A 23,718-nucleotide genomic window follows, 5' to 3' on the forward strand; every position below is an offset into this window, starting at 1 on the left:
ATGAACATAGATGAGCTAAATAGTCGATGTCTCCTAATCACCTGTCTTATGAACATGTCGATTTTTTTTTTTTTTTTTTTTTTTTACAATTTCCTTAAGTGTGGACTGACTTTTAGCCAGGATCCTACATTTCCCATGATGCACCGGAAGCACACAGCTTCCAGAGTTTGAGACTTGAAAATTACACACACACGCACCTTTTGGTGAGATATCTTTAGCCTGATGACATCACTGTGACGTCAGTATGACGCCATCTGCTTTATATTCCTGCTCGTGGCAGAATACCCACGCAGCGCTGTGTGTGTGTGTGTGAATACGTACACAGACGGTCTGCCTGCCTCATGAGATGCTGCTGTGATCTGCAGCCTGTTTCCATGGCAACCGATAGCCTCTCTCTCTCTCTCTCCCACACACACCTGTTATAGTTATTAGGTTTGACATCTAACAGACCTTGCGACTGTGCGAGATCAAAGCGAAGACGAGAGGAGAGGAGGGGGCGAGGGAGGAAGGAGAGGAAAGATCAAGACACAAAGATGTGAACAAAGGAATTCAACAGCACATCAGACAGCGGTGGAATAAGGAGGTGAAGAAGAAGAAGAAGAAGTAAACGGGATTGAAAAGTAACATTAAGGAGGGAGGAAAGGAACAGAGGAAAAGGAAAGGATGCAAGGAGATAATGAGGGGAAGAAGAAGAAGGCAGAAATTAAGGGAACAAATGTGACAGAAATGGTGGAGGTGAAGAATAAATATCTGCACTTACATCGTTACACAAATATCAGCAGCTGATTTTCCCAAAAGGGACAATTAGGAGTTTTGTGTCTCACTATCACATTTTATTCCAAATAAACTTCCTCATGTTCCTCTGACTCTAACATGTGTCTCTAGTCTGTCTTCAAACCCCCCCATGATGAGAGAAGTCCATCCTCTCCGTCTTCTGCCTGCTCCACTTTTCAGAAAATGTGTGTTCAAACAGGCCGTTTGGAGATGTTCCCCTCATGACATCACAAAGGGCAGTAGCCCCTCCCCCAGGTGGGTGACACTCCCACAGCTAGGTGTTTGTTCTGCCCTCTGAGTCTGCCTTCTCACCGTAAACAATAGGACATGGAGCCAGAAAGCAGCGAGTACACCCGAGCCCTTCCAGAGAGGGGGCGTGGTCAGACACAGCTCATTTACATATTTAAAGCGACAGACACAGAAACAGCCTGTTCTGAGCAGGGCTGAAATAGAGGGGTTTATAGACATGATCAGATACAGGATCAGAGTGGATTTACCTTCGCAGGACACAAGCTGTCTCAATCTTTTATCTATTTTGTGTAATTGTATTTAACTCTAAAGATTTCAAACATCTGTTAGAGGGTATTAAAGGATCTCACCGGAACTAAAATGTCTATTTAAATCTAAATCTAAATATGAGCCAGGTTTATTTTTCTAATCCACACAAATAATTTTAATCACTCACAGAGACACAGAAGCAGCTTCAGTACATACAGGATTCTTTATTGAATGAAGCAAAGTAATGAAGAGAATTACAATCCCCTATTATGAAAATAAATAAATCATTTTCTTTGTCTCACAGAAGCCCAGAACGCCACCTGCAGCAGATTATTATTTCTTTTTTTGTTTTTACTCTTCTGTTGTCGTTTAGTTTTTCTATATTTTTAGATTTAGTTTCCTGCTGACAGAGTTCACTCAGCTGCGAGTCAAATAATAAAAGCAACGAGACGCTCCGATTCCATTTTGGCACGGGATAAATGCTCGAGAGAGAAAGAGAGAGAGAGAGAGAGAGAGAGAGAGAGAGAGAGAGAGAGAGAAAGAGAGAGAGAAAGAGAGAAAGAGAGAGAAGCCGGGGGTTAAATTATAATCAGCAGTGCATTTGGTTCATGTCGGGACGCCTGATCGCGCGCAACGCGGTCTCTTTACTCCCAAAGTATCCCTTCTCAACAAAGAAAAAAAACAACAAAAATCTCAGTGTGCTAGTTAAGCGTTGCCATGGTGACTAATTACTGACTTTACCTTAACGAGCTTACACACCTGCTGAAAGGAAGAATAAACCCTCCACCTGCCGTACGACGAGAAACGAGCCAAAAATAAAAACGGGGTGAAGATGACTATCGAGTAATGATCCTGTGTGTGTGTGTGTGTGTGTGTGTGTGTGTGAGGACGGAGGAATGTGTGCGTGTTTCCAACCTTAAGTATCAGGCTCCGCTCCATCCAAGGATTTAAAACTAGTCTACAGAAGTCGCCTCTCAGGTCTCGACTTCATCCGATCTGAACATTTTCACCGAGTCACGTCGGCAGCTTTAAAAAAAACCCGTCGCCTCCTGAAATCTTCAATCAGACCAAACTTTATTTAAAAAAACATCTCGGACTGTCGTCGAGAGTAAATTCGGCTGATTATGTCGTCGAGCTGCGTTTGTTTTCAACAAAGCATCTGAAGCAGCTCGAGTCTTCACGTGCTCTCACGTGTCAGAGATGATTTATTTGCGTGCAGTGGAGTCGAGCCTGATGCTGCCCGGGCGGTTTTGTAGTTTTGAGAGTACACAGTGAATCTAACTTCAAACACATCAGGATGCACGCACAGGAGTCGCCATGTTCTTTGTTTACTGTGTCACCACTCATCATCATCATCATCATCATCATCATCATCATCATCATCATCATCACGCACAAGAGGGCATGATGATGATGATGATGATGCAGAGAGACGAGTAGCTGCTGCAGAAACAACACGAACGTCTCTGTGACATTTAAAAAGGCGGTTTGATTCATCTGGTGACAGAAATTAAAAAAAAAAAAAAAAAAAAAAAAAAGAGTCAACATGAGTAAATCAGGTTAAACTTTTAAATTTGACAGAATTCATTGAGTTCATAGAAAAACGGCCTTTTTGCGGAGAAAAAAACAGAAGAACGTTTGCAGAGCGAACATTTAACTTTCTCCTGACAGAAAATCTTTGTTTTTAAAATCAGATGAAAGAAGCGCTGATTCAGCACTAACCTGAAAGGAATACAGAGGTGTGTGTGTGTGTGTGTGTGTGTGTGTGTGTACGCGTGTGGATGGAGGAACACGTTTGTGTTTCAGCCTTAAAAACAAACAAACAAACAAAAACACCCGGCTCCACTCCGTCACACGATTTCATCTTTTTTTTTTGTTTTTTTGAACGACTTCACCTGAGCCGCTCCTCGGACTTCAGAGACTCTAAAACTCACTTTTATAATGTTTTTGTTTTGTTTGTAACTCAGCGAGACGTCTGCGCGCCTCAAAACTTCAAAAAAAGGTTAAAAGCGCTGAAATCTGAGATTCACCTGAAAACGTCGCTGATTTCAGAGCAGGTGAACTTGAAGCTCTCTGAATCTTTGTGACCATGCAAAGCTTTTGAATAACTGCAGACTCGTTACAGATCTGTTTGTAGTTTGGATGCACTGTGTACTACGAGTGTGTCGCTTTAAGATGATGTCATATTCGTGTCTCTGCAGCGTCTTTGAAAATCCCTACCATGAAAAATGTTTTTTTTTTTTTTTTTTTTTTTTTTGCGTGTGTTGATGCAGTGTGCGTGTCGCAACTGAATCCAGTAGAGTCGGGGGGAGGAAAGGGGGGGGGGGGGTCAAAGGTCAGACAGGTGAGGGTTTGATCCAGATGTTGCAGGTCAGAGGTCACAGGCTGCGGCTCTACTGCTGATCTTTGAATGCGTCGAGGCCGAAGGCGTTGTCCAGGAAACGCCGCAGCTCCATCAGGTGAGTGTTTTTGTTTCCTGTAGCCGGAGCTGATGCTGGTCCTCTGCCAGCATACCTGCACACACACACACACACACACACACACACACATTAAGGAGGCGGCCCTGGCTAACGTTACACTGCAGCGTCATGTGACCGGTCAGACTCTCACCACACGGGTTTGGCTCTCTGGATGGTGGTCCTGATGCGAGGCTTCACGTAGTCATAGTAACCCTGGTTCTTGTGCTCCTCCTGACACCACACCAGGTCGGCATTGTGGAAACGCTCAGACTCCGCCTTCACCTGATCGAAGGGGAACGGAGACAGCTGCAGAGAGAGAGAGCGAGAGAGAGAGAGAGATATTTTAACAGCATGTTGATGTTTTTATTAATCGTTCATACGATGTGGAACATCTCTGCCAATAAAACCTTTAAAGCGAAGTAGTGACGGGATCGACGGAATCCACTTTGGCGCCCCCCGAAGGTCAAACACACATTGTTGTAAAGGCTACACATCCAGATGTTGAGGAGCGGAGGCCAACTGACGAGTTACAGTGATGTCATGGAAAGTTGTTTTTATGCAACTGAACTAAATTTAGATGAGTAAAATTTTATCAATGAGCCATAAAAAAAAAAATTAAAAAAAAACTGAATTTGGAGAAAGTTGCTTCGTCAGCACCTCAAGAAAAAAACCATGATGTCGCTGATTTTCATTTTGTTTGGAGGTAAAAAGTCAACGGGGAGTTTTATTTTGAAATCCACGTCATGCCGCGTTCCTTTTCCTCCTCCGACTCGGATCTATCACGCTCAGTTTGACACAAAGTCTGCACACGGATCGCTTACTGAGGGAGAACTTGGACCAGTTAAAGCCACGAGGCGTTCAGGATCCTCTGAAGCCGTTTAACATCAGCCAATGACGATGAGACCTCTGAGTGTGTGTGTGTGTGTGTGTGTGTGTGTGTGTGTGTGTGTACCTGCTCCACGCGTGCGATGGCCACCGTGTCCTCCATGCCTCTGTTCTTCCTCTCTTTGGTCAGCTCGTAGTAAACCTTCCCCGTGCAGAAGATCAGCCTCTTCACCTCCTCGGGCCGCTCGGCAGCGACGCCTCCTTCTGGGATCAACCTCTGGAAGTGAGTTCCTGCAGAGAGGAGGAGGAGGAGGAGGAGGAGGAGGAGGAGGAGGAGGAGGAGGCTCAGCATCTTGGTCATTAAAAACACCAACTTCACTGATCAGTAAAGAAAGGAGACGTACCGGGCAGCATCTCGTCGAAGCTGGATCTGGCCTCGGGGTGACGCAGCAGAGATTTAGGAGTGAAGACGATCAGCTGCAGGGACAAACAGGAACAATGAGCTGAAGCTTCTTCAAACACCCGACCGTGATCAGGCTCTCGCTCGATCAAACAAACAAAAGGTCCATCCTTTAAAAAAAGTGTCTCACAGGCTTCCTGAAGGGCAGCAGGATCTGTCGTCGCAGGACGTGGAAGTAGTTCCCAGGAGAAGCACAGTTCACCACGATCCAGTTACAGTCGTAGAGCTGACGGACCGCGAAGTCATCAGTGATGGTCTGAGAGCGAGAGCGAGCGAGGGGGGGGGGGGGGGGGAGAGAGAGAGAGAGAGCGAGAGAGAGGGAGGGAGGGAGAGAGAGAGAGACAGAGAGAGGGAGAGAGAGAGAGAGAGAGAGAGAGAGAGAGAGAGAGAGAGAGAGAGAGAGAGAGAGAGAGAGAGAGAGAGGGGGAGAGAGAGTGAGAGAGTGTTTAGAAAAACAAGAAATAAAAAAATACCCAGTGTCAAAGAACATTTCTCATTCGCTAACTTTCACATCTAAAAGCACTCTGAACTCGTTGATGTTCTGAATGTGTGTGTGTGTGTGTGCGTGCGTGCGTGTGTGCGTGTTACCGGCATGACGTCGGGGTCGTCGTTGCACATCTGGAGGAATCTCTCGGGACGAGCTGAAGAATGTTCCGGGCCCTGCAGACACACACAGACACGTTTAAACCCCACGCCGCGAGGACGTTTTTAAAAACACGTTCGATCTCAAAACGCTCATTTTATATTTCCGTCACTTCTTTTGTTTTTGGAAGTTGACAACATTTTATAAGTGATCAATAACTTTCTTAAAAAAATGTGTGCATGTTCCTCACCATGCCCTCCATGCCGTGCGGCAGCAGCAGCACGATGCCGTTCTGGCGGACCCACTTGGCCTGACCCGGGCAGATGAACTGGTCGATGATGCACTGAGCCGTGTTGTGGAAGTCTCCAAACTGAGCCTCCCACAGGATCAGAGCGTTCGGACTCGCCATCGCAAATCCCAACTCAAAACCTGCAGCGGATAAAAAGTAATGAGCAGGACGCCACGAACGGATGAAAGCGTTTTTCTGACGGATGGCGTTTAGGACCGACCGAGGACGCCGTACTCGGACAGAGAGCTGTTGCAGACGGTGTACGGCGCCTGGTCAGGGGAGATGTGGTTCATGGGGATGCAGATCCTCTTGTCCACGTTCTGGTCGTGCAGGACGTGATGACGGTGGCTGAAAGAGGACAAACAGAGTCAGACCGCGGCTCGCAGATAAAAGGCGGTAAAATAAGCGCGAGCGTCCATGACGTCTTCACGACGGAGCGTCGTGTGGAGAAGAGAACTGAAAGGACGTCGTGTACCTGAAGGTTCCTCGCTCCACGTCCTGTCCCGACAGCCTGATGTGAGTTCCTTCCTTCAGAAGAGACCCGAAGGCCATGTACTCTCCGAGCGCCCAGTCCACCGTGCGGTTCCGAACCATCTCGGCCCGGCCCTTCAGGATACGAGTCAGACCTGCAACAAACACACCCGTCAGGCGAGGGAACTTTTAGAGACAGAGATAAACGGAAGTGATTTATTAGTGATGACTCAGCGTTTTGGTTTCTTCCGTCAGCTGTACGTCTTAAACCTTTAAAAGGTTAAAGGTCAGTGCGTGCGCCTCATCTACAGAGGAAAGCGGGCGGGTTCGAATCTCCTTTCCTGCACTCCTGATTTCTGACTCCTTTAGGTGTCCTTCCTGTTTCTTTCTTTCCGAGCTCGTGAGTCTCGTCTGAGTGTGACGAGTGAGTCAAACCTCCGTGGATGGTGAAGTCCTCCACGGGCACGGACGAGGCCACCTGTCCGATGTGGTTCAGGCTCTCTTCGGTCAGACCGGTGGAGGGGCAGCTCATGGACTTAGGCTGACCGTCCAGAGTGAAAAAACCTGAAGACAAGACGAGGACATGTGTGAAGCTGGTTTCAGGACTAAAGAGCAGGAAACAGATCAGAACGTCAGAGAAGAGAAAAAACCACAAATTAAATTATTAATTAAGAACAGATTTATGTCCAAGTTTGTTTTGGTGTTTTTAAAACGTTCCAGTTTGTCGTCTCTGTTTTTTTTTTTTTTGCTGATCCAATCAGATTTGATTGGATCCGTTTGATGAGTCATGATGATCCTGACGTCGTGTTCCTCGTTGCTCACACTCACCGGGCCACGGCGAGTCCAGCCAGTGCTTGATGTGAAGGATCTTCTCGTCTTTGGAGCGAGCGTGCGCCTCCTCACAGATCTTATCGTATTTGGCGATCTCCTCCTACGAACACGAAGGAGAAGGAGAAGAAGAAGAAGAAGAAGAAGAGAGGGTCAGACTCCACGTCAACGCTGGACGGGAATTTCATTTTTTTTTTTGGAACAGTTTGGATCCGAGATCGAAGAGGAAGACGTCTTTTTGATCTTTGAACATGATCGATCATGTTGCACCCTGAGGAGTCGCAGAAAGCTTCGTCTGACTTGAATCTACCTGCAGGATCAGGAGCTGATGGGACGCCTGTCAGACGGCGTCCTCGCGGGTTTCAGGAAGTGACACGGCGAAGGTGGCGTTTGTGTTTTTACCTCGTACTCCTGCCGGCTGACGGCTCCCTCTGCGATCAGCTTCTCTGCATATTTCTGCAGAACCGGCTTCTGCTTCTTGATCTGTTTGTACATCAGCGGCTGAGTGAACATCGGCTCGTCCATCTCGTTGTGACCCATGCGGCGGTAACACACCTGAGGACACACACACACACACACACACACACACACACACGCACGCACGCTCAGGTTAACCTGCTGCGTCTCTAACAGGAGCGCCGCTCACGATCAGACAAAGCGCACACTCACCAGGTCGACCACCACGTCTTTGTGGAACGTGGCCCTCCACTCGGCGGCCACCTTGCACACGTAGATGACGGCCTCGGGGTCGTCGGCGTTGACGTGGAAGATGGGAGCATTGACGACTCGGGCGACGTCGGTCGGGTACGGAGATGAGCGAGCGACGCGAGGGTCTGTGGTGAACCCGATCTGGAGACACGACGTGGAAGCTCAGCCGTCTGTTAAGTGACTGATTGTGTGTGTGTGTGTGTGTGTGTGTGTGTGTGTGTGTGTGTTACCTGGTTGTTGGCGACGACATGCACGGTGCCGTGCGTGGTGTAGGACGGCAGGTCGGACAGATGGAAGGTTTCGTAGACGATTCCCTGACCTGCAAACGCTGCGTCTCCATGGAGCAAGATGGACATCACCTGAACACACACACACACACACACACACACACACACACACACACACACACACAGACACACACACACAGACACACGCACACACACACACACGGTTCAGAGACACTGCTACATGATATCAAAGAAGAAGAAGTGGATGTATTTACACAGATGGTTCAGCCCTCTGAAGCGTTGTTTCCAGTGTGAAGAGACAAATAAAGTTTATTCAAATAAATGGATCCCGCCTCTTAGAACCAGGATCCCGACTCTTAGAACCTGGATCCCGCCTCTCAGGAGGCGAGTTACAAATCGACGCAGCGTAGACTTGGTCTCACCCGGTTGCCGTCGTTGTCTCCGCAGTAGAACTGCTCGGCCTTGGTCTTGCCCTGCACCACGGGGTCCACGGCCTCCAGGTGAGACGGGTTGGCCATCAGAGACAGCGTGATGTTCCTGTCGGTCACGCGGTTGATACGACGATGGTACATCCCCAGGTGGTACTTCACGTCTCCAGAGCCCTGAGGAGGACGAGCAACATGTTAGGAACATGTGATTTTACATTCTTTTTTTCATGGTTGTTAAAGCGGCGTTTAAACCTCGTCAGCAGCTTCCAGCTTGGAGTCAAACTGACAGAAAATCTGCTCCAGCTCTTTGCGGATCACGTTGGCCAGAACATTCAGACGACCCCTTAAAGAGAGAAGAGAGCGAGGTGAAGCGGCGTCGTCACCCGGGAAGCTGCTGGAATAAAAAGGTGGTCGTCGTCGTCTCTACCTGTGAGGCATGCCCATGATGACGTTCTCCACGCCGTTCTCCGACGATTTATCGATGATGGTCTTCAGAGCCGGGATGAGCGACTCGCAGCCCTCCAGACCGAAACGTTTCTCTGCGGACCACTTCTTCTGCAGGAACTCCTCGAACCTGCACACGCACAAAATCCTCCCGTCTCATTTCCCTCTTTGCAACACGACGTCGAGTACGTCGTTAAGCGATACACAGAATGATTGACAGGTCGACGTGGCGTTGGCGGCGTCTTGACGTTACCTGGTGGAGCGGACCATGCGGGCCAGCAGCGTCCTCTTCTCCTCCAGAGTGAACTGCATCACTCCCGGAGTCTCGAACTTCTGTCGGATCCACTGACACTGCTCCAGGTCGTTGATGAACATGAACTCCACGCCGATGTGTTGACAGTACGCCATCTGAGCAGCACAGTTTGAAGTTTAGACTCGTACCCGTTCTCCCTCCACTTCCTGGTTTCTTGTCGTCGTCGTCGTTCACTCACCTCCAAACGGCGTATGATCTCCTTCAGCGGCAGGGCGCTCTCTGAGCCTCCGATGAAGGTGGTGGTGGGCAGCCGGAAAACCTTATCCAGGTCGGACTCATCAAGACCGTAGAAGCCTACATGTCCCATGATGCATCACGGCACAGGAGAGCAGGAGGGAGGGGGAGGAAGGAAGGAAGGAGGGGAAAAAAGAAGGAAGGAGGTGAGAATAGGTTGCAGGACAGAGGGAGTGGAAAACAAAAATGGACAAACGAGAAGATGCAGCGATGAGAGCGAGGACGGATATGATTTAAATAAAATGGAGACAAAGGTGGAAACAGCAAGACGGGATAATGAAGCACAGACATCAAACACGCAGGCAGACGAAGCAGAAGAAGAAGAAGAAGAAGAAGAGAGAGCAGCAGAGACAGTTTGAGTGTTTGTGTCGCAGCAGCAGGAAGGAGGTGAGGAGGAGTTCAGGGGTTCAGTCGAGTTCAAAAAAAAGAAAAGAAAAGTGAAAGTAAGAAGAGACATCGTTAGTGTCATCTGAACCAATCAGAAGCTTCACACATCAAAACAGACATATTTCCCTTCATCACCTAAATCAGCAGGAAACAACGACTGTCAATATCCCTCCGCTGCTGAAAGTAGTCCCAACTAAAAAAGTCCCAGCGTTTAAGTGTCACAGAGAGAGAAGCTGTCGTCAGAGATTCTTTTATTTATAAATAAACAAACAAACCACGTTTTAGTGACGTCGTCCGTTTAAGAAGCTTAATTACAAGACAAAAAAAATAAAAATAAAAGCAGTCCGGTTCGTTCACAGGCGACATTATTCAGGACTTCTCAAAGTTGAATTTCTGAGTCCACGCAGGGTGAAAGTGCAGCTCAGATTTAAATTCATTTTAAACCTTCGTGTTTCCGGCACTTCTGTTCCTGCGTCCGAGCGTCTGATTGTTCGAGCTCGACATGATCAGATCAGATTAACGCGATCAGATTGGATCAATCTGGATGCTCAAAAGAAGAAGAAAACTAACTAAAACTTTCTGTAGTGTTTTTATTTTTTATTTTTAATGAAGCTAAAAGCTCCAACATCTTTTTAGTACAGCGATAAGAGTTTGTTTAGTTTCCCCTCGTAAAGACGAAGTCGATTAATCACTGCAGGATGAAATATTTCTGCATGTCGTTGAAACATCTGAAGCTGTTTTTACGGTTTAACGTCGTCCAGCCGTTTGCACTTCTCACCACGTGACTTTGACTCATCGTGCGTCACGCAGGGCGAGCGCTGCGGCCTGATCATGACATCACTCTCTCTCTCTCTGGTTACTTCCACAAACGACTGTTTGAAATGGGAAAAGTCCCATATTTTATTTTGAATGAAGTTCATACTTCAGACATGTCCTGTAAGGTTTAACCCTTAAATGACTGTTAAAAAAGTGGAAACTCGACACACCTGGAGATACGACAACATTAATAAAAATAAAAGTCCTTCCAGTTTTGAGTCCGAAACAAACTCCCCCCCCCCACCACCCCCGAGACAAACAAATGAATAAAAAAAAAGTCCATCATCTTCATCAGTCTACATATAGGAGCGTTCGTCTCCTGGAAGACGACACTGAGGGGGAAACGTCCCGAACCTGAAGGGGGAGAAAGGTGACGTGGACACCTGGAGAGGTGTGTTAATGACAGCAGAGATGAGAAACATGAGCGACGTGTTGGGAGGGTTATGAGGACTTAATCGATTATTCTGACACTTCAAACGGATTATGGGACAGTTAGAGGAGGAGGAGGAGTTATGAAAGGGAGAGGACAGATCCAGAGAGAAAGAGAAGAAAGAGACCGACTGTGTGCTTCAATCCAACCACACAAAGCACCTTCAAGTCTTCCCTGTTACGCTCAGCGAACGGGCCAATCAGAGCGCAGAACAGCCACACTCACACGAAGTCTCCTCTGACAAACCGAGCGGCGAGAGGAGACGACAGACACGGCCACAAACCAAAACCATGACTGACAGCCAAGCTGGCCAATCAGGAAGCAGACAGACGGATCACTGCTCAGCCTCTTCATCACTCTCCCCCTCCTCCTCCTCCTCTTCGTCTAAAGAGCGTGGAGGTCGAGAGAGAGGAAACACAAGTCGGACCACATTCTTCTTCTTTACTAACAAAACATCGCAGCCAACGGCGTTCACGTTTCACGAGACAGGAAGCAGCGAGCTCCAGTTGTTTACCGCTGTGTGTGTGCAGGAAGTGACAATCTGACTCTGAAACACACAGTCACAAAACTCCAGGTTAAAAAATGAAGAGTCGGCAGCAGCAGCAGCAGCACGCGGAGAGTTCACACATCCAGATTCATCATGTTTGGTTTTTTTAAGTTTTGTCTGACCCGAATCAGAGAGACACTTTTTTTTTTTTTTTTAAAGACGGATATAAAAATCAAACGTGTTAGATTTTCTGACTTGAGGTCGAGTGTCATCCCAGACGTGGCTTTGATGGTCGTTCACTACGACACGAGATAAAATCAGCCGTCCGTCCGTCTGATCAGGTAACAATGGAGCTCAGAATGTGTCGTCTTGTTTCAGGTTATTAAACATGTGAGGGAGGACGGACAGCAGTAATAATCCATGTAGTCTGACCTCGACACAACATGAGAAATAGAGATTATCTGCCAGGTCGGTTTCCGTCAGTTAAATTGTCATAACTTTTTTAAAATCATTTTAACTGCTGTCTGTTTGTTGTGAGTTTAACTTCCTTAAAAAAATGTTTTTTTTAACGTCAGTTGGACTTTTCCTGGATACATAAAGGTTAAAAATAAGGACACATATTCTTATTATAGCGTCCTATGGTGGACTCTGATGCATCATCATTAATTCGGTGTCTTGAAGAGCCGGGTCAGGAGAATCTCCGGAGCAGTCCTCCTGAAACGATCCAGATGTGTTCAGGAGTGCAGATGTGAAAACTTCAGCTTCATTTTCAAAACAAGAAGTCGCAGATTTTTTTTTTTTAAAAAGGCCAAAATATGAGCAAAGCAGAAAAGAGAGAAAGATGCACAAAGAAGCCTCCAGCAAAACCAGCTGACAGAGCGAACGACAGCTGGGCAAAACATTTTCTATCAGTGACCAATCCTGTCAATAATATCAATATCAATATATCAATAATCAAAGACAAAACATTCAAAATGTCACTTCTGCTGTTTACAGGACAGAGCGGGACGCTAGCAGCAGCTAATAGCTACGAGGTCACAGGGACTGAGGAAACACTTCCAAACTCAGGGAGTCTGTAAGAAATATGTGTCTTTGGTTCATCGTCTGAAATCAACTAAAGAAACAAACAGGAAGTCGCCTGGGGGAGAAAACGGCGAGCAGCAGCAGCTGTCGTCTGCAGAATAAGACGAGACAGACGGAGAAGAAGAAGCAGCTGCTGCTGAAACGGACAAAATGAGACAGACGGGAACGTGTGCAGCGATCTGATGTTTAGCGAGGACACGATGTGAGGACGGCATCGACTCCGACCACATGACCACGAGCTCGTTGGTTTACAGAAACATGGAGGTTTGTTTCCTCTTCTTGTTCCCGCACGTCTCGTTTTATATCAGGTCTCATTTTAATCCTTGCAGAAGTTTCTTTACGGGTTCATATAAGCACACCGGGGGGAGGAGGGGGGGGTATCGAGATTGGGCCTCGAGTTTCTATTGGTCGGCTTCTCGCTCAATGACAGATGGTATGGTAACGTATTTGTTTTCTTGTACTGCTTGTTTTTCAAAGTGTGTAAGTCAGATAAGGCGAGCGAGCAGCCATGACCTCGACTTGATGGATCTTTAATTCAAACAGTTTGTTGTTGGTCTTTCATAAATAAAGATTTAAATGTCTCTTTGTTTGTTTTGCAGCACAAAGACAAAGACAGTGAACCAAAGATAATATCCCTCTTTATTCTACGCCGCCGTCTCGGGCAGCAGCTCAGGATGTCAGAGAAAACGCTGCTGGACCCGTGTGACCTGACATCCTGAGTCTGCTCACTAACACACGTAGTAAACTCTACTGAAGACACACACTAGGCTTCAAGCTGTGCAGGGTCACACCAGTATTTGTGTTTTCTCATACCTCCTACCGTTAGGATTCTCAGCCTCTCCTTGAACACAGCAACGTCTGGATGGTGGCCAGCAGGGGGCAGCAAAGGGGAGAGACACTCGGACACATTAGTGACCTACGACCTGCTTAAACCAAAACAACCACGAGGCCATTTGACACCAGCGCCGCAGCTGAGACAGAGCAGGACAGTGAGCTCTGCGTCCCTCCGGCTCCACCGACTTCTTCATTTGGTAACAAATCCACAAAGTGCAGACGGTTTTTTTTGTGGTTAAAAAAAAGAGAAAAGGAAGGGGAAGTGGTGGAGATGGAGGGATGCAGTCAACACCATGCTGAGGTTCAAACGTCCTGAAAACAGAAACCACACAACAACCAACCCACACTGAGGGTTTCACACAACAGGAAGCCATTTTGCACAAGAGGTCACCTTCATTTCCCCCCCCGAGCCGCACGGACACTGAACTCAACCGTCCTCGAGTGCGTTCACAGAGCAGACTCCCCGATTCACAAAGTGTCCCTGAAACACGAAGCTTTGACTCAGCTCGAGCAGACCGTTAAGAAGCGGACGGCGGTTAGTGAGCGAGCTCAAAGACAGACAGAGCGGGCGCCGATATTTAACCTTCAGCAGACTGGAGGTCGAGGAAACAGATCAAACACTTCTGTCGGTTCATATTCAGAGTAAAACATGTGTTTGAGAGAGATTCAAGTCTAAGTGAAGGTGATCTTGGAGTTCTCATGTCCAGTGATGCGGGGCGCACGCCATCCGACAAAGCCAAACTACGGCGTGCACGGACTGCGTGAAAAACTGGGGGTAAACTGACAAGTCACATCAATCACTTCCTGTCACGCGTGATGCATCTGAGCTCGTCTAAATCAGCCAACAGAAGCAGAAAACGCCAGAAGGACACGAAGACAACAAGCGTGAAGCCGAGAGCCAAAAAAACACAAAAACAAAGCTGAACACTTCAAACAGCCACGAGACGGAAACAAAGACGAGTCCGACTCGGTTCCCGGAGCTCAAAATCTTCTGACTACTTTGTTTTATTTCCATGCTCAAAGTTTAAATAAACAAATAAACAAACAACGTCGACTCGTGTTTTCCAGGTGAAGCACAAACTCAACATCTCTAAACTGGAGAGTAGGGAGAATGTTTTCAGAGAATATTTGCTTTTTAAAGATCGATGGGATCCACACATCTCAAAGCTGTTCCTCAACCAGCAGGTATAAAAACTATCGCTGGGACTTGATTAAAAATGTTATTAATTAACTCAGTGCTTTCTAATTTATTTATCGAAATTAATCACATTTTAAGTGCATCACAATATTTGCCCTAAAAAAGCAACACTTCTCAATCTAAATGGATTTTAGTGGATGAATGAATACAATGCATCATATGTTATTTGCTCCTCAGTTTCATAAAGCTGTTGGATCTTGTTTGAAATAGTTTTTCTGCACAGCAGCTGGAAAGTTGGATCACATGTTGCTAGCTTTAGCACATTTTCTAACCCTTCATCTTCTATCACTAATAGTGGTCTACAGTCCAGAGCAACCATCATTTAGAGAGTGAATTTGTGAGTTTATCAGATGTTGAATTATTAATTTTGGTCATTTGGTCGAGTTTAGGCTGCAAACGCTTCTTGTTTGTACTTGTGGCGAAGCTAGCGATAAGCTAGCGCAAAGCTAGCGATAAGCTAACTGTGATTAAATGCATTAAAAAAAAGTAACAAGTTCTTGTAATTAATTAATCGTAATTGATGCATTAAAGTCCCGCCCCTAATAAAAAAGATTAAGTACAAAAAAAAAAAAATCTATCTCTGCAAAGTGAATCTGATTTAGTTAGCTAGCTTTGTGGATAAAGTTCACTCACTACGAGGGGCAGAGTTTCATTTCCTGGTTTCTGGTTCAGGTCTCAAAGTTTTAGACAGAATTGAAGGTGAATTAGAGGATGTGGTCTAAAGTTAGACAAGATGTCCGATAAAGAGGGAGGGATAGTTGTTATCCTGAAGGAAGTTTCAGGGAGATAAAAGGAAAGACTGAGCAGATACTAATCCAACACGAGAACGCGTCGAGGAACATCTGAGTGTTTGAGGAACGTTTCACGTCGAGAACCACGAGAGCACGTTCGTCTCCTGCACAACGAGGTTTCAGTTCGATCAAGACGCAGAAACGTTCCCAAACTTTCAAACTTCCAGCGACTGTGGGGCCGGGAGGAAACAGAGGGGGAGTTAGGAGACGTTTGACTCCTCACCCAGCTTGTCGGAGGAGGTGATAATGTCAGTGGGGACACACGAGTCCAAGTCAGCGTCCATGATGCCGAGGGGGTCCAACTGGGCCACATGGTGCCCCCGGATCTACAGGGAGTGACAACAGCACAGAGCCCACCCGGGACAGGAGGAGGAAGAAGAGGAAGAGGAGGAAGAGGAGGAAGAGGAGGAGCGAACGAGCGGAAACAAAGGAGAAGGAATGAGGGCGAGGAACAGGCGATAAGGGAGGACGTGGAGAGGCGGAGTGGATGAGAAGCAAGATGGAGTGAAGGTTTGAAGGAGGGAAAAGAAAGAGAGAGAGAGAGAGAGAGAGAGGGAGAGAGAGAAAGAGAGGGAGAGGGAGCGAGAGAGAGCGAGGGCGAGAGAGAGAGGGTGGGTGGGAGGGAAAAGCAACATTAACACCACAGACTGAAAGCAGTTTTGTTTTCGCTCTGTTGTCTCACCGACGTCCTGGAAGCCGCTATTGACCGGAGCATCATCAAAATTCACACAGCTGATTCCAAGAGGATCCAACTGAGCATTGTGATGCCCCATCACCTGAACACACACACACACACACACACACACACACACACACACACACACACACACACACACACACACACACACACACACACACACACACACACACACACACACACACACACACACACACACACACACACACACACACACACACACACACACAAGGAGCCTGGTTAATGGAGGTCTTCACATCCACCGACTCGAAGCTTCCACAGTTTGTCTCGACGGGTCGCGAGAACTCGCGCTCAGCTCGCCGTGGAGAAGAGCGGCGGCGAGAGTTAAAGCATCAACAGTATTCTTTCACGTTATTGTTTAATACGTCTCGTAAAGACGGAGAGATCTTTAACTCTATCGTAGCGTCAGCCGCCAGGACAGACGCAACATGTTAATCGTTGCCGTGGAAACGCCGGATGTTACGTCAACGTCAGTGAAAGCTGCTGTGTGATCATGTCAGCTGTACTCGGATACATCTTCTCTTCCTCAGGTCTGTTTGACCCGTCCGGGGAGGGGAGGGGGGGAAGCAGAGCGATGACTCCCCCCGCCAGCCTCGACGCCATCTTTGTTATTGTTTTGATGGAGAGCTCGCTTGCAGCAGAATTTTACACGAGGTGAGTTTGACTGATTTGAGCAGATTTGTTTGTTTTTGGGGAGAAAGGACAAAACAAACCGTGAAGGACTCGTGACCTTACAGACGGCGTGCACCAAAGACCTTTTTGTTCTTGAGCGCACAGACGTACGAAATCAACTTCTGTCATCTCGTTCACGTCGGACAAACGACTCCGAAGACCTCCGATAATCCCGACTCAAACATCAACTCACTTCACGTGACAGACAGACATTCGTTCGTTCGTTCGTTCGTGGCGTGCTGAGCGGCTCTTCTGGGGGAAAAGGCACGTTAAACATCACAAACATCAAAAATACAACACGTGAAAATAAAACTTATTTATAGGAATTTAAAACAGCCGATTTCAACATCAAGACTGAAAGTGCAAAGTTTAAAACATGTTAAAAAAAAGCAGCCAATCAAATGTCAGCGGCCCCTGATGTTTGATTATTTATCTTGTAACTTGTCTATTTGACCTCTTTTAACCCCACTGTGATTTTTTTTTTGAAAGTCTGAAGAGAAAAAATGTAAAAAAAAAATGTAAAAACACAAAAATGTTTCAACAATTTTTGCATTGTTTTTTAAATTCATCCAATGAAAACCCTCCTATACTGGGAGTGATCTGAATATGCTGGCTGAATTGGGATCTGTGGGATCTCAAACTTCCTGGGATGTTATCCTGACACTCTGCCGCTCTTCATCGTTGGTGACCATGTGACAGATGTTACCTGGTAGGCTCTGATCAGAGACTGCACTGCCAGGTGATCCTCCACCAGCTTCTCCACGTTGGGCTGAGCTCCCACCAGAGACGACAGCTGAGGAGCTGAAGCCAGACCCAGAGGAGACTGATACGCTGCACCAGGAGGAGCACCGGCGTTAGCATTCCTGAAAAACACATCCCACGACTGGACCCGAGGAGGAGGAGGAGGAGGAGGAGGAAGAGGTGGAGGGGGAGGAAGAGGGAGGAGGAGGGGGGGAGGAAGAGGTGGAGGGGAGAGGAAGAGGGAGGAGGAGGGGGAGGAGCAAGAGGTGGAGGGGGAGGAAGAGGAAGAGGAAGAGGTGGAGGGGGAGGAAGAGGGGGGAGGAGGAGGAGGAGGAGTTATAGAAAAGAAAAAAGATGGGTCAGAGATGAGGGGAGAAAGAGGACAAACAAAATTAAACTTTGTAAAATGAGAGAAAAAGAAAATGACATCCCGACACGTTAAAGACGCTCTGATCTGTCACTGATGAGTCAGTGTGAGACATCAAAGTGTGTGTGAGACATCAAAGTGTGTGTGAGACATCAAAGTGTGTGTGAGACATCAAAGTGTGTGTGAGACATCAAAGTGTGTGAGTGTTCGTCTTCATCGTTCCTTCTCGTGTCTGACACACACACACACACACACACACACACACACACACACACACACACACACACACACACACACACACACACACACACACACACACACACACACACACACACACACACACACACACACACACACACACACACACACACACACACACACACACACACACACACGGTTAAAACATGCTGTTATTTAATGGACTTGAATCTCGTCTGTGCGTCTGCTGAGAGGAACTCAGAGAAGCTGTTTCTCCTCTGCTGCGGCTTCAGGTTTCCACTCAGTGACTCACGAGTCCAGAATGAGCTGAACAACCAGCGAGTGGCCAACGTCTCCGTGTCAGGATGAGCTCAGCGCTCGCCACAAACACGTTTCTCCAAACTGAACACGCTTTACTCCCTCTCTCCTTGTTTCAGCTCTTTGCTCTCTTTAAGCACCACTCAACATTCACTGTAGGGACTGTGACTTTAACAAACACAGCCCGAGTACACACACACACACACACACACACACACACACACACACACACACACACACACAGAGGAGGGTGTGGTCTCTGTCCTCAGCCTGTTTGTCGACATCCTCGCCGTGACCACAGGAATGTTTTAAATTCTTTAATGTGTTTTTTTCCCCCCACAAACTTCACGCAGCTCTCTCAGATCATGTGACCGTGTTAGAAGTCTAAATGTGCAGCGATACTGTCGGGTCCATGAACGCAGCAGAGTGAAGAACCCAGCTTCAGTTTTGTTGCAGCGTAAATTTATCAGCCAATGAAGTAAAAGTAAAAGAAAAAGAAAAATGGAGAGCGGTGAGTCGAGAGCCGTTAGCATAATTAGCTCGATGAAGCGCGATCTAATGAGCAGAGTGTGGAAGCACTTTGAAGAGCTCCGGCTGTGAACGCTGAGTCAGCAGAAAACGTCAGCTGGGTCACCTCTCATCGCTGACCACTGCAGGAGCCTCACGACCACAATCAAAACGTGATGCATGGAATCATATGAACGAGCAGCGGTGAAGTCTGATGCTACAATCTGTTGTTTCATATTTTCACCTGAAAGCTGCAGAGCACGAATGAGAGGACGTGTAAAAAGTGCGACCAGGACAGTGAGCGGGAGTTCACCTGCAACATTTGGTCTTTTAAAACAAGAAAGCAGACGATAATTGAAGCCTGGGATTTGTAGTTTTGTTAGCGTGGTGCGTAAACAGGTGCTGATATAGATTACAGATTTGACCCCTGAGGTCAGAGAGGCGTCTGAGGCGCTGCACACGCTCACACTGTAACGACGATACACGTGTGATTAAAAGTGTGCAGCTCTGAAGTCACGCTGAGCTGATTTATGGCCGTCGTAAAACTCCACAGCGACCTTGAAGCGACTGATTTCCTCTGCATCACCTTGAACGTGACATCACAACGTGAATCACTCCATCGGAGCCGGGCAGCAGCACAACGTCCCCGAGCTCATCTCTATCATCGAATAAATCCTCCGTCTGCTCGCACGTCGAGAGCTGTCTGTGAGGCTAACGACGACAAACAAGGTGCCGTTTTAAATGACAAAAAAAATCGTGCAACCCTGAAGTCGTTCAAAAACAGACTCGTTTGAATCGCGAGTCCAGAATCGTTCTGAATCGGATCGCGGCCCGACTGCATGTTCAGCAAATCTCTCCTTTTCTTTATTCTGTCACTGAAGGATCGTCTGCACCAAAAAGTCAGCATTCGTTGAATCTGACTGTTTCTAATGACACCAGTCAGCCTTTGATCTGCTGGTTTTGTGTTTATGAATGAGACTATCAGGTGTTTACATTTGTCCGTGTGTCTTTGAATGCATCGCGGCTGAAACGAAGGATTCATGAAATAAAGTGAGGAGTTTAAGAGCAGGATGCAGACGCACAATGAAGCGGTGACTCAGTCGAGCTACTCCGGCTAATTCAGCTGCCGCCCCACACGGTTTCCATGGTGACGCATTAAGTCAGGTCTGTTATGACAATAACACGGAAAAGCAACCAGAGGAGGAGGTGGAGGATAACTGAATGTTTTCACTTTCAGGAGCGCTCAAACATTTGAAGCTAACTCGACCACTCGACTGTTTGAGGTTTTCAAACCAACGGGCAGGTCGAGTCTCAGAGAGCAGCAAGGTCACACTGCACAGCTTTACATAACTGTGACATGTAACATGACACACACTCAGGACTTACTCTGTGTGTGTGTGTGTGTGTGTGTGTGTGTGTGTGTGTGTGTGTGTGTGTGTGTGTGTGTTACATCTCAGTTAAAGCTACAGAGGACGACAAATATAAAACAAATGATGCAGATTAGAAACTCAAAATAAGAAAACAATTCAAAACATTCTTCATCTCTCGCCGCCTTAAAGAGACGATGAAATAGATTTCATGAAATGTTACTGAGAGTCGGTGGATGTTGTGAAGCTTCGCTGCACTCCGGAGAGGTTTTGATTCAGACGTTTTGTCATTGTGTAAAATTTATTTCAGCTTCTTCAGCTCGTCTGAAATTAGCTCACACTCTTTTCTTTTCTACGCCTCACTTTAAAAAAATAAAAATATTGAGGTCACGTTCTTGTCGAGGATTTGGAAGGAAAACTATTTGTTGCTTTCTGACACTTTGAGATTTTTTTTTTTTTTTTACACCCTGTTTAAAGGTGGTTTATACAAACCAACCAACCCCAATATTCACCTGGTTTAAAGGCGACAGTCGACTCTGCCACAGTCCGACCTCTTACACTTGACCTGCTTCGTCATGTGACAGCCTCAAGGAGCTAAAATTAGCCCGACTGTCCTTTAGCACTGAGTTCAAATGTATTGTTAGCGTCCCTGCAGAGAGATCACTGAAACGCAACCGGTTTCCTACGGCCTCTGGCGGGGGGGGGGGGGGGCGTGGCCTGAGCAGCGCGTCACCTTCATGCACGCAAAACCTTCCTGTGACTGCTCAAATGTCGTGATGATTTTCAAATCTTAACCGATAAAGATCCTCTTTCAAGCAGCTGATTTAGATCTTTTGTTTATGTTTCTAAAGTTCGACTGTTCCAGAAAATCACCGTCATAAATCCCCTTGAAGTTCTCCAGACGTGCACTGAGCCTTCCGGCCAGCAGGGGGCGCCCACTGCTCCTTACCTTGTGAACACTCTTGGGGTCCTCCAACCACGCGTAGTACATCTCCTCCACATAGTTCGAGCTCGTCCCGTTAAGGAACGGCTCCGAGGCCACAGGTGCCGTGTAGCACCTGATTGGCTGAAACGTCCTTGTGCCACCTGTGGAGGCGACTGTGATTGGCCGTTGCTGGCCGACAGTCTGAGCCGCCTGTGAGGCAGTTAGCGGACGCAATCGCGCCGCACAAGTCCTTAAACGATGCATTGTTAGTCCTTAAAATGTCACACACACACGGTGGTGGTGGTCAGGCCGATGGGCCGGACGTCCTCAACCTCAGAACGAAGAACAAGTAAAAAAAAAAAAAAAATCACTCCAGCAGGGTCAGTCCCAGATCAGAGAGGGAGGAGTCAAGCATCCACTTTCCACGGGTTGATTAGTCCACTGAGGGGGGGAGCAGAGAGAGACACAGTGTTAGAGAGCGAATCAAAGTGGGTGTGTTCATGTTTCAAACACCAGGAACAACATTTATAATAAACACAAACATTCACATGCAGAGAAAAAAACCTGGATTAGAGCTGGAATTAAAACACAAAACAAAAGGTGACACTCCTTCCTTCTTTCTAACTGGATAAAGAGTTCGCAGCTTGGGACCATTTGTGTCTACTCTCGATGGTGACTCACTAAATTTAACCCCTCGATGTTGTGTGGGTTCATAACATCAACATGAAGACACACACACACACACACACACACACACACACACACACACACACACACACACACACACACACACACACACACACACACACACAGCTCTGACTTACTGCTTTCAGATAACTCAGGCTGATCACATTTGTTAGCAGATTCTGTGCGCAAGACGAGCAAACCATTCTGAGAGATCCTGTGGTTTGTTTTTTTTTCCAGATGGAGTTTTATGATGTAACATAAAGACGTTGGGAAAATCAGAACGTCGCTCGATACAGATAAAGGTCAGCGAAATATTTTAGGAAATATTCCGGTTTGGCATTTGATGACTGGTCATGATCTATTCCCTTTTCTTTCTTTTTTTTTTTTAAGTTCATAACAGAACATCTGACTGTGACAGACATGCACAGAAAGGGACGTCTGTTGGATCTCAGAGGATCGCCTGTGTGGACCAAACTATGAAAGTTGGTTTAGTCGCTAAAGAGGTGCAAAGTCACGTGATGTCCCAAGTACTGCCTAGGTGCCCTTGAGCAAGTCACCAAACCCAAACAGCCCCCACTCTGACATCTCTTTATTACATGCATGTACACATGCCCTGTTTGAGCATATGGGTGATTCAGTCCAATGTGAGGGAGAAGCATGTTTTTAAATAACAGAGTGTACACCACAATTACCGGTAATAAATAAATAAAGTTTTTTTTTTCTTTTACTTTTAGAATATTTTTAGTTAAACATCAAAAACAAAAGAGAAGTTATTTCCAGTTCTTGTTCAGACTCTTCTGGATCTTCTTGGTCTGTGTTTTGACCTTGTTGGGTCCCCACTCCCTGCCAGCCATACTCCTTCCCGCACCCCGGCGTGGACACGCCCACCTCCTGCCTGATCAGCCTCCTGATTGGCTAAACCCGAAAGGATACAAGACACTGAAGCCTTCTCATTGGTTACGCTTACACGTCAGTCACTTTGTCCTTTCACGAGTCATGAGTTCCTGTAATGTACTAGCTGCTTGATGAAAACACAGTTAAATAACGTTCTCTAAATGTTTATAATGTTTTAAAACAAACTATCAACTTCGCAGATTGCTAACGCTTACTCTGCACCGACCGGAAATACAGTTAGCTAATCGCTAAGCAGTTTCATTATATAATTAGCCTTTTAGCTTCTACATCTGACTCTTATTGATTAGCGCGTTTTGCTAGCGGCTAAATGGCTGCTTATTGAGTTAACTAAACACTTAATTCAGAGCCAGTTTAAATCTTAACACCTTGTTTTTTTCTTCTATTGAGTTAAGTATAACGGTCACCTTCTGCGACAGTGAGCGCGAGCCGATGACCGTTGGCTGTTTGTGAGTTAGCACGCGGCTAACACGCTAACGTTTCTCTAACATTCCTCCACACTTGATTTTTATTCTCTTTAAACTGCAGCTGTGGTCGGACATAAGTGACGCACAGCGCCATCAAACACCTTCTCTTTCTTGAGATGATAAAGTTCCGGTTACTGACCTCGATAAACGAGTAACAGCGGCTCCTCTGTCGGCCAGGTATCCAGGATGCCCTTCGCCTCTCCCGGTAAAAAATGATGACAGCTCTCGGGGTGCGGAGCGTGGACGACGCG

The 23,718-nt window shown here is 46.8% G+C and overlaps 1 protein-coding gene across 3 annotated transcripts; it reads right to left on the minus strand.

Annotated features, from left to right (window-relative positions):
• Positions 1-2,880: 2,880 nt before the first annotated feature.
• Positions 2,881-23,708, minus strand: ogdha (oxoglutarate dehydrogenase a). Of its 3 annotated transcripts, XM_079370065.1 has the most exons (24): positions 23,607-23,708; positions 21,426-21,842; positions 17,685-17,861; positions 15,812-15,914; positions 13,579-13,623; positions 9,507-9,622; positions 9,269-9,423; positions 8,999-9,145; positions 8,824-8,914; positions 8,566-8,745; positions 8,126-8,254; positions 7,857-8,036; positions 7,590-7,742; positions 7,188-7,290; positions 6,795-6,923; positions 6,364-6,514; positions 6,109-6,236; positions 5,850-6,028; positions 5,605-5,676; positions 5,147-5,272; positions 4,961-5,033; positions 4,684-4,847; positions 3,883-4,037; positions 2,881-3,786 (listed from the first exon to the last, which is right to left on the minus strand). In XM_079370065.1, exons 2-24 carry the CDS (start codon positions 21,663-21,665, stop codon positions 3,666-3,668), a joined length of 3,117 nt encoding a protein of 1,038 aa, XP_079226191.1. In that variant the 5' UTR covers positions 21,666-21,842; positions 23,607-23,708; the 3' UTR covers positions 2,881-3,665. The 3 variants fall into 3 exon arrangements, with proteins under 3 accessions (XP_079226191.1, XP_079226190.1, XP_079226189.1); XM_079370064.1 differs by lacking the exons at positions 13,579-13,623; positions 15,812-15,914 and adding an exon at positions 16,271-16,364; XM_079370063.1 differs by lacking the exon at positions 13,579-13,623 and having other exon boundaries at positions 23,607-23,707.
• Between the last annotated feature and the right edge of the window lie 10 nt (positions 23,709-23,718).

Source organism: Symphodus melops (assembly GCF_947650265.1).
Source record: "Symphodus melops genome assembly, chromosome: 1".
NCBI lineage: Eukaryota > Metazoa > Chordata > Actinopteri > Labriformes > Labridae > Symphodus > Symphodus melops.